Source organism: Aristolochia californica, unplaced genomic scaffold (genome assembly GCF_029961685.1).
Source record: "Aristolochia californica isolate CCGP_79_NKW_82.1479 unplaced genomic scaffold, dmAriCali1.0.hap1 SCAF_8, whole genome shotgun sequence".
In the NCBI taxonomy this organism is placed as follows: domain Eukaryota; kingdom Viridiplantae; phylum Streptophyta; class Magnoliopsida; order Piperales; family Aristolochiaceae; genus Aristolochia; species Aristolochia californica.
In genome coordinates, this window is record NW_027182279.1 from 1,436,066 (window position 1) to 1,450,236 (window position 14,171).

At 40.8% G+C, this 14,171-nt stretch overlaps 2 protein-coding genes across 4 annotated transcripts; one reads left to right on the top strand and one right to left on the bottom strand.

The window, feature by feature from the left end:
• The first annotated feature begins 1,011 nt into the window (after positions 1 to 1,011).
• Positions 1,012 to 9,837, top strand: LOC137938797 (monosaccharide-sensing protein 2-like). Of its 3 annotated transcripts, XM_068783835.1 has the most exons (7): positions 1,012 to 1,612; positions 2,122 to 2,205; positions 2,541 to 2,677; positions 2,989 to 3,555; positions 7,137 to 8,077; positions 8,351 to 8,538; positions 9,046 to 9,837. In XM_068783835.1, exons 3-7 carry the CDS (start codon positions 2,599 to 2,601, stop codon positions 9,488 to 9,490), a joined length of 2,220 nt encoding a protein of 739 aa, XP_068639936.1. In that variant the 5' UTR covers positions 1,012 to 1,612; positions 2,122 to 2,205; positions 2,541 to 2,598; the 3' UTR covers positions 9,491 to 9,837. The 3 variants fall into 3 exon arrangements, with proteins under 3 accessions (XP_068639936.1, XP_068639938.1, XP_068639937.1); XM_068783837.1 differs by lacking the exon at positions 2,122 to 2,205; XM_068783836.1 differs by lacking the exon at positions 1,012 to 1,612 and having other exon boundaries at positions 1,621 to 2,205.
• Positions 9,838 to 11,797: 1,960 nt separating this feature from the next.
• LOC137939462 (RING-H2 finger protein ATL80-like) lies at positions 11,798 to 12,842 on the bottom strand. The gene is made up of 2 exons (XM_068784730.1): positions 12,318 to 12,842; positions 11,798 to 12,104 (listed from the first exon to the last, which is right to left on the bottom strand). The coding sequence occupies exons 1-2, from the start codon at positions 12,815 to 12,817 to the stop codon at positions 12,068 to 12,070; spliced, it is 537 nt and encodes a 178-aa protein (XP_068640831.1). The 5' UTR covers positions 12,818 to 12,842; the 3' UTR covers positions 11,798 to 12,067.
• Positions 12,843 to 14,171: the final 1,329 nt, after the last annotated feature.

The window sequence follows — 14,171 nt, forward strand, 5'->3', positions numbered from 1 at the left end:
CTACGTTTAAACCGAGTTTGATTTAAATATTTTGAATTCGAGTTCGAGTTATTAAAATATTATTAAACTGTATCCAAAGATCTCAAGGTGACATGAATTACAAGTCATTTTCTTAAATTTTAAGTTGAGGTGGTGGGTTTAAATGTCTCACTCAACAATAAAAATTTTGTTTTTTTTATTCTTAGGATTTTTGAGTCAATCGGGCGAGCCCGAATCAACTCAGTTAGAACCGTCATCTTCAATTGCCAGCCCTGCTACGGCCTCCGTCACCACCTCGACATTTGTCGTCATCGTAATCGATGCTGACACACCCAACAAATAGAAATTTCCTCCACAAATTTTAAACCCACAGAACCAAGAATGCACGAGCAGAGCTCCCTCGTTACACCTACTAGTCATCGTCAGCTATGAAGACCTGGACTGAGGACGGTATCTCCATTGCACTGGTGTCTCAAACGGCCTGATGTGTTTCCAAAATCTTGACAAATCCTTTATCGTTGCTAACCCAACCCTTTGCAAATCTCTTAGTCTCCCACCAGTTCATCCATCACATAACCGAGCTTCTCCTACATTCCTCCACTAAGGAATACAAAGACGCCGAATAGGGAAAACACCGAAGAATGAAGATTACGGAGAGGGAAGATGCCCTCTCGAATTTCTAATTCGTTACTCCCCAAAATCGAAGCCGAAGAGAGGAGAGGAAGATTGAAAGCCGAAAACACTAGGGTCAGCCCGAAATTGCACGTTACATAACGGGCCGGCTCGCAAGCCGAACCGAACTGTGGTGCTCGCAAGCCGAACCGAACTTGGTTCGAGTTCGGCATTTTTCGAGCTGAACCGAGTTAAGGTCAAGCTTTTGCTCTGTTCGATGCCACCCGTGGGACATTACGCGAAGACGGTCGACGTCACGTGAGTGTCCGCAGCTCAAGGATATTACGGTCGGCAACGTGATGAAAAGCCATTGGAAAATCTGCACATCAGCAAAATTCACTCTCTCTGCAACACCCAGTCTTCTTCACAGTAAAAAATCCCCAAAAGATAAAAGGATCAATTCGAGGCGGGATTCTGTTGCGAATTCCGTCTCTTCTGGAGATTTTACGTGAATGCGGTGAGAAAACGTGAGCCATTTGGAGCTTTTCGTGTACAAAATCTGAAGTATCTAGACGACCTCGCTGTTTTTCTGGTCGGAAATTTGGAGCTTTTGCGTCTCTTGTTCGGGCGGACAAGGGGAGTTTTCTTTTTTTCTTTTTCTTTTTTCTTTCTCTTGCTCTCAGGCTGGGACGAACTCGAAAGTGCTGCGGGTTGACAGCCGGGGTAGAGATTGGGCGGATCGGGCGTGCTATCCCTGCGGAGGAAGCTGCGGTCTTTTCGTTGGATGCAAATGGTGGATAGTGATGGCTGCTGATTAGTCGGTCAGGGCCTCGGAGGGGATAGAACTGGGCGCGCTGTGGTGTCTCTTTGTTCCATGCGAGTTTTCACAGCGCGTCTCTTTGGTCCGTGCGCGTGTTCTTTTTGGCTTTTTGTTTGAGATACAAGAGAGACAGAATGAGCTGGTTTTGGCGGTGAGAATCGATTCGAGATCGTCGCCTGCATTTCTAGAAGGAGAGCGGAGGTGAAAGATCTGCTCTCTCGGTTCATTTTGTTACTCGTGTTACGACTTACGAGTCTAGAGATTTCGGTAGTCTACTTGGAGAGTGGCTTTGTGTATCGATTTTTACCGGGCAATCACTAAGGGTGATTAATTGCTTCCTGATTCGTACCCTCAAGTTTTACCATTTGTATTATTTGATTCAGTGGCAGTCTAGTTTGGTGTCAGATCTTTCCATTTTCCCCGTTGATAGCCCTAAGTCCGACGTAGATTTTGAAGGAAACACAGTCCGTCAGCATTACGACTGTATTTGGCAACCTTTAACTTTCTTCTTTAACTGAAGATCTCCGAAGCTGACATGAGGAGAGCAGGTGTCAGAGAGCGAAGGGATAGATGCAAAGCTCTCGTAGCTTTTTCCGTTTTCTTAACTTTTGCCGTTTGAGTTTCGGACCGAGTCTTCTCCTAGGGAGTTTCTGTCCAAACGTCATAAATCTTCTCATTAATTGCCGTGCTATCCGTATCTGTGTAAACAGGTTGCGATTTTCAGAAGCCTACGTGTTCGTTTTGATCTGCGCCTTGCTGTACTCATCAAACGAAGCTTGCAGATCTTCCTAGAGGTATATCGTCTGTTTTCTCGTTTAGTCCCAAAAGAGGAGTCGTCGTCCAAACGTATCAGTAACTGATTAATTGTTGAGGGCTCGAAATCTTCTCTGATTTGTGCCTACGGAGGATCTTTCTTACCTGTTAAAAGTTGCTGTAAATGGTTTACCGCGTTCGTGTTTCTTTTTCCTTGTGTGTGGGTGTTGCTTTGAATTTTTTCCCCTTCTCCCCGAGTTTCTATTTTTTAGCACCTCTTTTACTGCAGCTGTTAGAATTTTTTGGGATGCTCCTTTATGTGTATCTGGGCATGTTTATGGATTGAAAGTCTTCTTTGCTCTTTTTATTTTTTCAGGCAGGTTAGTTGATCAAAGTCGTCTAGCTGCTCTAGGCTTATTCTCTTATTCCAGAAAATGAGAGGAGCTGCGCTTGTAGCTATTGCTGCTTCGATTGGGAACTTGTTACAAGGATGGGATAATGCAACAATTGCAGGTAACGAACTCACTCATATAGAAATAGAGTTATCTTGAAGTTGACCATTGTATTCTAAGCCAATGTACTCGAAAGTAGTCTGGTATTTTTTCCTTCGGCCCCATTTGAAGTAATTTTTGCTTAAATGCTTGATTATGGTTCCATATGACGCAAATCAACATGTTATGTTCCTTTTCATCTTTTTATGGCTGCCTTCAGTTTTGAAATTACTTTGATTTTTGTCTGTTGAACCATTTAAGAGTCATACCACAAAGGGGCTAATTATGCCAACATCTTTAAGTTGCCATTAAAATTTGCTTGGATTTTTTCAGGGGCTGTTCTTTACATCAAAAGAGAATTCCATTTGGAAAGTCAACCAACTGTTGAAGGGTTAATTGTTGCGATGTCACTAATTGGAGCTACGGTTATTACAACATGCTCTGGGCCAATATCTGATTGGTTTGGTAGGCGGCCGATGCTGATAATCTCATCAGTCCTCTATTTTGTTAGTGGCCTGATAATGCTGTGGTCTCCCAATGTTTATGTTCTTCTACTAGCTAGGCTTTTAGATGGGTTTGGGATTGGATTGTCAGTGACTCTTGTTCCTGTATACATATCGGAGACAGCCCCATCAGAGACCCGAGGGCTTTTGAATACCCTTCCACAATTCTGTGGATCAGGCGGAATGTTTGTATCTTATTGTATGGTATTTGGGATGTCACTGATCGGCAACTCAAGCTGGAGGTTGATGCTTGGAGTTCTTTCGATTCCTTCCATTTTGTATTTCTTATTGATGGTATTCTTTTTGCCTGAGTCTCCCCGTTGGCTTGTAAGCAAGGGCCGGATGGCAGAGGCAAAGAAGGTTCTTCAAAGACTAAGGGGCAGGGACGATGTCTCAGGTTTTGTTATTCTGCACCTTCTGACTACATTTCATCTTCATACATGCAAAATTTCTGCACTTATTTTGTGCATTTTGTGAACTTTCTGAACTCATCTACATTTCCTGATAGAATACAGATATGCTTTGTTCCTGTGCACTTGCATAAGTTCTGTTCTGTGTATTGAGGGGTTTTGAAAAACAAGTAGACTGATATAATTACTGAGTAGCAGATCTGGAAAAACCCTAAGGTGTAGCATCTCTCTCCTAAGGCTCTTAATTAACTGGAACCTCTTAATGGAAGCTTTAATAGGGTACATGTATGTAGAAGTTGTTTTACTCTTGAAGCGTCCTGAGAAACAAAAAAGCTTGAAAGCCATCATATTGGAAGTTCTGATAAATTTATAAAGTAACTAAGTGACTATAGATACAGTTGTCATGCATCTTAGCTAATATTGCAGCAATATCGGTGTCTAGTAATAGGGGTCCTTCTGTTGGATTCCACATAACAGGGCCAAATCTTCATCTGTCACTACAGACATAAAAGTTGCACGATAAATCATACAAAATTGGAATATTTTATGACAATGTCTTTGAGTATTGGCCTTTCATTGTATATTTCATAATGGCTTTACCTTGAAAGTAAGATCTGTACACTGGTCTTGCCAGTTCATGTACATCACTCTTGCAATAAACCATCTCAATATGGTAGCAGAGTATGGTGATTTACTGATTTACCTCAACGGACTAGGCATGACACTGTTATCTTCCTATTCAAATCAATAATTACCTGAAAAGGGAATAAAGGAAATATTCACATAGTGCTTGCAAATTTTTGGAGCATTGCAGGTGGTCATGGTAGTTTTTCAGAGATCTCCACATGGAACTTCCACATGGTGGATAGGATAGAGACGAGACTCAGCCTCTCTTCTCTGTGTTGGAAGGGGAGTCGCCATAGCCCTCGTGCCATTGACAGCAGGAAGGACAGGGACTTCTCTTCCTTCCACTTGAAATAGCAGGGAAGGGACTGGGACCAGGTTCAGTTGAACCCAGTTCAACCAGCTGGTCTGGTCTGGGTTTTATAACAGTGCTCATAAGAATGAATGTATGGAATGAAAATTTTACATCAGTACTTGAAATTTTGAGACAGTTCCTTCTGTGAAGCTGTTTGTCAGGTTTTTTTTTTTTGTCATTGTGTGTTTATTGGTTCAGTGGTCACTTGGGGGGTTTCTAATGTGAGTTTGTGTCTCACTGAGGGGATAGTTGCGGGGGCAGGGGGGGGGGGGGGGGGGGGGGGAGTGCGTGTGTCATCGACAATCAATAAAATATTTTTGAAAAGTCAATCTATACTTTGTGTGGTCTGTCTCCTCATATCAGAAATATGTTGACATTCACTTGAAGTCATTTATCTACTAGGTTCTTGGCAGTACTAGCAAGAGAAAGAAAGATATCAGGAGGATAGAGAATGTAGTATAGGTAAGAGTGGAAAGAAAAATGACACTGGGTTTTTCATATGTTTCACTTTCTACTTTTCTCATTCTTCGTCTTTCTAAATTTCAAAATTTGTGTGGGAGAGCCCCTCTTTCTTTATGATTTATTTATTTATTTTTCATATATTTCACTTTCTTCCTTTCTCTTCCTTTCTCTTTCTTCCTCTTTTTAACTTTCTATTTTTTTTGGGAAAACCCCCTCTTTCTTTATGATTTATTTATTTTTTATTTTTGTTAAAGTTGGGTCCAAGTCCATCTCATAAAGGTTGGCCAAAGTTAGTAAGTCTCTCCCCAAGTAATAAGCGAAAGGTCTTTCTAATCCTGATCAATGTAGGACTCTTTTCACACACTCCCCCACATGATTGGGCTTTCTTTATAGCTCCTAAATGTGGACAATTTTGAGCGGAGGCCCATGTGTAAATATCCACTTTGATACCATATAATGGAAAAGATAAAAAAATCTGAGAGAGAGAAGAGAAAAGTGGATGAGCTGAAGCCCATGTATAGATATCCACTTTGATACCATGTTATAATGGAAAAGATAAAAAATCTGAGAGAGAGAGAAGAGAAAAGTGGATGAGCTGAATCTTCTTGTCCTCCTTTATTATCTTTTCTTAAGCTTACTTAAATACTTTAAAATTTTAATAGAGAAATCTAAACCAAATAAGAATTTCTACATGGGTTCTTCTTTTTATAGACTTCTTTAACGTGATAAAACCCAAAATGTTTGTTTGATCCATCCCAAATAAACCAATTGAGATTTTGCTTTCAAGAAAATTCATTTTGGTCTGGCAGCTTGTGGATTTTTCTGAAGAGTGTACATATTTTTTGGTTTTATACTCTTTACTGCATGTCATTTGGAAAACTGCTTGGTCACCAGTGAGGACACCCCTTGTGTGTCGCCGACTATGAGTCTATACTCGAAGACATTGGACTATGACAAGACCCACCATGTTGTGGTTGTGGAGTGAGGCATTTAGGACAGATTAGTTGTTATTTTATGTATTTATATTTTTTAATTGTTCTTAGAAGTAATTGTTTTATTTGTTCAGTGGCATTTTGTCATCAGGGGTATTTTGGTCATTTTGAAATGTCCTTAGTGTTTTGGGTCTCTATTTAAACTCACAATGTTTGGTAATTATTATTGATTGAAGTTGAAATTTTCCTCTCCCGACTCTTTTCTTCTCTCTTTCCTCCTCGACTCGGCTCTCTACTTCCCTTTTGCTTCTGCTTGTCCTCCTTTCTTCCTCTTCTCCTTCTACATTCTCTTCTCTCCCTCAGGGCAGCAGCACACTACGCATGTTCTGCATCAGTCACTGATCACTCTGCAGTTAGTACAAGAAGAGAATCCTTTAACTGTTTCAGCTTTAGATTTGGGCCATCCTTAGTCTATGATCAATTTTGTAAATATCATGCTACCTCAAACAACTGTATTTAAGTTTTAAAAAACAACTGGTATTTTGTTCAAAATGCTGTATTAATAGTGGCAATTACTTTAGTTAACTATAAAAAGGAGAAAAGCATATGCATCCACTCCTTTAGATTGGCAAAAAGTTCTCTTGTGATTTTCCTTTACTGTGGGCACACACACACACATACTCACACATTCAAATCTTAGGAGGTTTTGAACTGATCAGTAGTTTGGCTCCTTTTGACTTTCCTGCATATAGTTATCCTCATTTTCTTCCTTGGTGTAGTTTGATTTGATTACTTGTCAGCTTCTTTCTTTACATCTTTTTTTTTTTTTTTAGAGACTTGAGCCTAATACAGAAATAGACTTGCCTGACTTGGCATGCTCTTGGAATAAGATAGCAAATCATACTAATAGCTTTGAAGGTTTTACGACAAATGAGTTGTGCTTATTATTCCTCTGATACATTTGAAATGGTGGAAAGTAGTAACCAATTGCATGTTGGATCCATCTTCATAACCTGCCATCCGAGGGGCAGCTTTTAATGTTTTATTGAATAACTGAGAAGTATTAATTCATTCCACTTATTATATAGTGCATCTGTTGTCCCGAAGGTCAGGAGGCTCAAAATTGCTTTTCATCGTTAAATGAAAAAAAGTTTCAGTGCACTACACATCTGATAGTTTGCTCTTTGATCTACAGGTGAAATGGCTCTGCTGGTTGAAGGTCTTGGAGTTGGTGGTGACACATCTATTGAGGAGTACATAATTGGCCCTGCTAATGATCTCACTGATGACCAAGATCTGGATGCGCAGAAGGACAAGATCACACTATATGGGGCTGAAGAGGGTCTTTCTTGGGTTGCCATGCCGGTTACTGGCCAGAGTACCCTTGGGTTGGTATCTCGTCATGGAAGTATGGAGAACCAGAGAAGCATGTCTCTTATGGATCCCATGGTCACGCTCTTTGGGAGCGTTCATGAGAAGCTTCCAGAGATGGGAAGCATGCGGAGTGCTCTCTTTCCCAACTTTGGTAGTATGTTTAGTGTGGCTGAGCAGCACAAAAATGAACAGTGGGATGAGGAGAGCCTTCTGAGGGAGGGTGAAGGATACGCATCTGATGCTGGTGGTGCTGATTCAGATGATAATTTGCACAGCCCACTTATTTCACGTCAAACAACTAGCATGGATAAAGACTTGGTCCCACCAGCTTCTCATGGAAGCATATTAAGCATGAGGAGGAATAGCAGTCTCTTGCAAGGTGGAGAAGCAGTTAGTAGCATGGGTATTGGTGGTGGGTGGCAGTTGGCTTGGAAATGGACCGAGCAAGAGGGAGAAGATGGGAAGAAAGGAGGGTTCAAGAGAATTTATTTGCACGAGGAAGGCGTCCCTGGGTCCAGGCGTGGGTCCCTTGTTTCAATTCCAGGGGTTGATGTGCCAGTAGATGGTGAATATGTTCATGCTGCGGCTTTGGTGAGCCAGCCTGCACTTTACTCTAAGGAACTACTGCAGCAGCATCCTGTGGGACCAGCTATGGTCCATCCATCTGAAACTGCAGCAAAAGGACCAAGATGGAGGGATCTCTTGGAACCGGGTGTTAAACATGCCTTAATAGTTGGGATTGGGATCCAAATTCTACAACAGGTCAGTTTTAGTTTAGGTTTTGTGAAATTTAAGATTTGCAAGGATATCTTGTGGCGGTCTTCTGACTTTATAAATGCCACATATTATTACCATTCTCTGTGTTGTTAGTTAAGGAGTGAGGCCATGTTATTACTATTTTTATTAGTTATCCAATATTGAAGCCATATCCTGATTGCTGGGACAAGCCCATCTTAGTACAGCTTTTGACCTAACTCCTAACTTGACATCGTCAATATATAAATCTATTAATGCCATCTTTTGTGGCTTTTGCAGTTTGCTGGCATAAATGGAGTTCTTTACTATACCCCTCAGATTTTAGAACAAGCGGGTGTTGGAGTTCTTCTTGAAAATGTCGGGATTGGCTCAGATTCAGCTTCACTTCTCATCAGTGGTGTCACTACCTTGTTGATGCTTCCTTGTATAGCTGTTGCCATGAGACTCATGGATATTTCTGGCCGAAGGTATTAGGTTTATTTTTATATCTATCTATCGACATTTTCATGGATTCTGCTTCATTTTTATATAAATCTAGAAAGAAACTTCACCTTTGAGATTTTTTAAAAAATCCACTGATTTAAAATATTCCCAAAAGGCCTATACATGTTATAATCAAAAGGCCTTTGACTGTCTTAACTTTTTTAGGTTGCTTAGGCGCCATCTAGCCACTTCAATTTGTTAATATTCGTCCTAGGTGGTTCTGAGAGTGACTAGGTAGCGTAAAATATTGTAGGTTTGCCTGTTATCATTTGAAATGTATTTATCATGGCAAGACCTTGTTTTCTCCTAAAAGAAAGGAGCAGCATCAATTAAATCGCATATTGCGAGAAATTGAAGAAGTTTTAGGGCCATTAGCACAAGCAAAAATTATTGAATTCCTTTGAAGAGTACTGTGTTTTTCTGATCCATCTTAAGAGGTGAGATTCCTTTGTTCTTCATTTGCTCAAGGATAGATATATTTTTTTTGGCAGACGGCTACTGCTCACAACAATCCCTGTTCTGATAGTCGCGTTGATCACTCTAGTTGTCGGCAATGTTGTGCACATGGGTTCCATGATCCATGCTGTGATCTCCACTGTTAGTGTGGTGGTCTACTTCTGCTGCTTTGTGATGGCTTTTGGTCCAGTCCCTAACATCCTCTGTTCGGAGATCTTTCCAACTAGTGTACGTGGGGTATGCATTGCTATATGCGCCCTGAGTTTCTGGATTGGAGACATTATCGTCACTTACACCCTTCCAGTCATGCTCAAATCGATCGGTCTCGCTGGAGTATTCGGTATTTATGCTGCTGTTTGTTTCATCTCCTGGATCTTCGTCTACTTAAAGGTTCCAGAAACTAAAGGTATGCCTCTAGAAGTTATTATCGAGTTCTTTGCAGTTGGGGCAAAGCAGAAAGCTACAGCTAAAAACAACTGATGAGGCCCAGCCTAGAAGGAACGAAAATCACTTCGTGTGGCTGATCTCTTGCACTACTGGGTGTTCCAACCAGGGAAAGGCTTGAGCTGATTGTGGAGATGAAACTGAGAGACTAGGGGGTGGTGCAAGTTGTGAAAAAAATGTGGGATTTTTCGACTTGTTACTGTGAATCATGAAAACCTTTTGCAGTTCGTTCACTTGCGGGTTTACATTCCAAATTATCTGTCATCTAAATAGTTAAGCTATCAGTTGGCTTTGTTTATTTGTTAATTTCTTTCTTCTTATTCGTTTTTAGAACTCAGAAAATTTGACCTTTTTGTTATATTTAATAGATGATATTCAGATAATTGAATAATCTTAGACAAGTCCCTAAACGAGTAGCCACTACTCTAATATACATTCTGTTTTGGCATAACAAGGTTTGTCTCAAATATCTTAATATAATTTGAAGTTTTATTAAAAAAATATTGTAAATTTATGAAAATTGACAATTAATTCTTTACAAATATTATACCAAGTTTGGGTCCAACTCACCCTTTTTTTATTATCTATACACCCCCTCGACTCACCTAGGTTCAGCTTTTGAATCGGAGTGACCCCATCCGAATCAACTCGAATTTCATGGAACCGGCCAAGTTGCATCGCTATGCATTACACTGGAATTCATACGTTTCATTGTATATGACAATATTATTATTTTTATATTATTTATTAAATGATAAAAAAAGAAAAAACTTAAAGCAATATAAATCATGAATATAAAAATAAAGTAGAATAAGAAAATATAAAAATAAAATTATTTCGGTACCAAGTAGCCGCTTGCACCGCCGCCCGCATGCCATCGCCTCCTTCGGAGCCCCCTCCTTTCCCACGCCTGCGCAAATGGGCCTCTTACCTTTTCTTAAACGAACAAAAAAATGTAATAAATAAAACACCAGATAAGAAGGCCATTACAAGAACACAGGAAGCGTGTATTACCAGCTTCAAAACCATTCGATGTAATTGTGGTGGCCCGATGAGTGCCTGATTTTAGCAAATCAGCAAAACCAAATTGAACGATTGTCCTGAACTTTCGGTTGAGCTGATGTTGATGCGCAATCACTCGCATTGAATAATGGATAAACTCATGCAATTGCAACTGCAACCCACTAAAATTCCATTTAGAAACCGAATGTCTGTTTCCTGGTTTCTTTAGGAACAGAAAGAAAGATTAAAAGGGTTCTTTTGTACTTCTGTTACAGAAGCCAATCTTTATGAATATTAAAAGCTAAGGCAATGACAGTGCTGAATAAACATTTGAAAAAAATGGTTTTCACAAACTAAAGACCGCTGATAGTGCTACAGATTATACTCTTCTGGAGTAGCATACGACCAGGAATAAGAAAAAACAGTTCTAATTCTTTGACCCTAAAAGATGCAGGAGTTCTCACTCCCATCAAATCTCAAGCTTGCCCACCAGTAAATAAAAACATTATCATCAGTGGCAAACCAAATTGGGTGGTGCTGTAGTGGGATTTAAGAGGAGAGGAGGATTTGGGAGGCTTGATTATGACCATTTCTGGTCAGCTACCTAGATCAACTACAAGACAGTAAAATATTAAGTGACTATTTGACAGAAATAATAGTTTAAAGAGACTCACTTGATTGTGAAATTGCCTTATAATAATACTTTCTTCTTTGATTGCAACATGAACAGTGATCCCTCTGTTTCCAGAGCAATGATCAGCTTGAAATCTGTGTGCCATGTGCCTCATATGCCTTGTTTACAGAAACTCTGCAAAGTCTCATGGCCTTTTTAACTGCTTTTTGTTTTCTTTTCTCTTAATTGCTCAATCTGTCTTCAAGCTTATCCTTCCATGGTTACCAGTCTGTTTGGGCTGTGGAGAGAAAACATGAGAAAATTCAGAGAGGGAGAAACTAGAGAGAGAGAGGGAAACGGAGGAGTTTTACTTTTACCTTCTCTGTCTTCTTGTCCAAATTACAAACTCCATTTTTACCCGTCTCTTTCCTCATTGAGGAAAGAGCAGATGGTCACGCACGCATCGCGTGACGCAGCTGATCACGGGATCCGTAACAAACTAAAAAGAAGTTATTTTCCCTAGGTTACCCATCCATCGGCACTCACCATTCCTCGTCAGTTGTTTACTATTAGGTAAAATAAATTGCCACATATTATATAGAAGCTCGCCAAAGTTAATAATAATGGCTGCTCTGCTAAATCAGAGTGGGAGGTCAAAGTGATCTTGACATTGTAGCCATTGAGTAAGAAAAATCCAAAGCACCAATTCTAAATCGAATCCTCCACGCAACTTTGCTTTGCTGTCTCTTACTTTAAACTCAGTCCAGACACTTAGACCCACAACAGTCCAACAGTAAACGCAGAATTAGAGTACTATAAACTCCTAACTTCCAATAACTCCAAATTCTGAAGCAGAGACAAAGATTGAAAGTGTACAGTTGGATTAAATGGAGTTTCAACTGTCTGCTACACCTGAGTTTCTCTCGTTTTTTTTCCAGAGATCAATCAACTTTGCCAAACGATAAAGGTTTTCAGACAGCTACAACTTCTGTGCCGGATCAGATGGAATCGGGATTATAGGAATTTCTGTCAGAACTGAAAATTAAGGTAACAGTATGTTATCTTTCTTTTTCCTTGATAGACGAGCACGTAACTGAATTTACAGTGGGAAAGGAAGGGAAGAAAAAAAACTAGTAATAGCGAAAATAAAAAAAACCAAAGTATAATTACATTGTGAAAAAAAAAACAAACGCAGATCCGAGGGAAAGAATTTCGGCAGAGACGGAGATTGAGAGTTAGGGCAAGAACCTATTAACGTCGTCTTCCCCTGCTTTCACCTCCCCTTCCGTCTCCGTCCCCGGAATCCCCCCACACTCCTGACACCTCGCCACGACCAAAATCTGCCGGCATGACGGACAGGACGAGTGCGAACCAAGCCAGGTATCAATACATCCGACGTGGTACCCATGCCCGCACTGCTGCAGCACTCGGATCTCGTCCCCGTCGACGAACTCCGCCAAACAGATTGCGCAGTCGACGAGCTTCCCGCTGGCGGACTTTGTGAACATGATCTTCGGCAGGGACTTGAGGATTTTCTTCTTGAGGCCTTTGTTGCGCGGGCCTTGCGTAGGAGGCGAGCGGCGGATCCAAGCGCACCGGCCGACAAGAGCGAGCCCAACGACACAGATGAGCGCGCAGAGTAGGGCGGCGAGGATGACGACGACGTCGGAGTCCATGGCGGCGGGGTCCGGCGGAGGAGCCGCAGGAGAACTGCTGGCAGCGTATAGGAATCGGGTGGCGGAAGGCATGGGCGCGAGAGTGTTCGAAGGAGGGTTTAGGCCTGACTTCGAATTTGATTTTGGAAAGTGAGCCAATTTATAGTGGGAAGTTAAAGAGGCTGGAACAATTTACCCACTTATTGTGTTAAAATTACGGATAAACCCGAGTTGCTCAAGTGACAGATGGATCCTTTTCGTGGATCGCACCAGTTAGTCAAAATTACTAGAATGCCCATACGATCAGGAGTCAATTACTTAATTAATCATCTCGCAATTTGTTTTTTCAGATGATTAAGTGTGTTCACGGTGGATAATAATGGAAATAAATTAGTCTTGTATGTAGTATTTTGATTATTATTATTATAATTACAAAATATGCGTAATTATTGCCGAATAAAAGGATATTTTAGTCACTAAAAGTTATACCTTGGTTAATTGAACGTGCTTAACTAACGTGGCTTCGTAGGTAGAATTGGATTGATCTTTGCGCGCTTCGATGGTCTGAAGACCATCCCATTTGGGAGACTCTCCAAGGTTCAAGACCTCCCAGTTCGCGAATCCGACTTAAGATTATAGCAGGGATCTGTTCGTACCGTGTCGATCCGCCGCATTCGGCAGCTGCTGGGGTCGGAGCAAGGAAGCACGTTAGGGACGAAGGAAGAGCCAAAAAACAGAAAAGGGAGAAACGAAAAGCTTTAAAAATTTCAACATCAGTCTGCAGATACACCCTTCTTTTTTTCAAAACGGATAAGATATGCTCTCTCGTTCGTCCTCCTCCATCGTCCTCCGAGTGCTTGTGCAGCAAGTCTAAAGCGGAATCAATTTTTTTTAAATCCTATCTCCGTTTAGAAAACACAGATAGGCTTTAGGCATTTTTTTTTTCCAGTTCGGCTGAGTAGGAATGGCAACGAGTTTCGGGTCAACGCACAACTCGATCGATATTCTACATTCGACAATCATGGGGAATTCGGAACTCTGTTACTTTTTTTTACTTCCAGTTTTTTGCAGTTTCTGGTAGATTCCTTCTTCTTCCTTTTTTATATCGTTCGAGCATTCCATCTCCGTTTCTGTAACAAAGACAGTTTTCTGGGGCTTCCGTGAAGGAACTTCGATAATCACGGGGGATTTTGGAACTCACCTACTTTTTCTTACTTCCAGTGTTGGTAAATTCCATCTTCCTTTCTATCGATCGCTCGTTCAATCTCCATTTCTGTAACAAAGCCAGTTTTATGGGGCTTCCCAGGAAGAAATTCCGGACGGTGCCGTCAACAATTCGAAGACGAATTTCTTCTATTCGTTGTGATCGATCGAACGTAGCCGATTGTCTTTTCTGATAAAACAAAAAGAAGGAACAAAATTGTCTTCTTTACTTTCACGTTTTCTT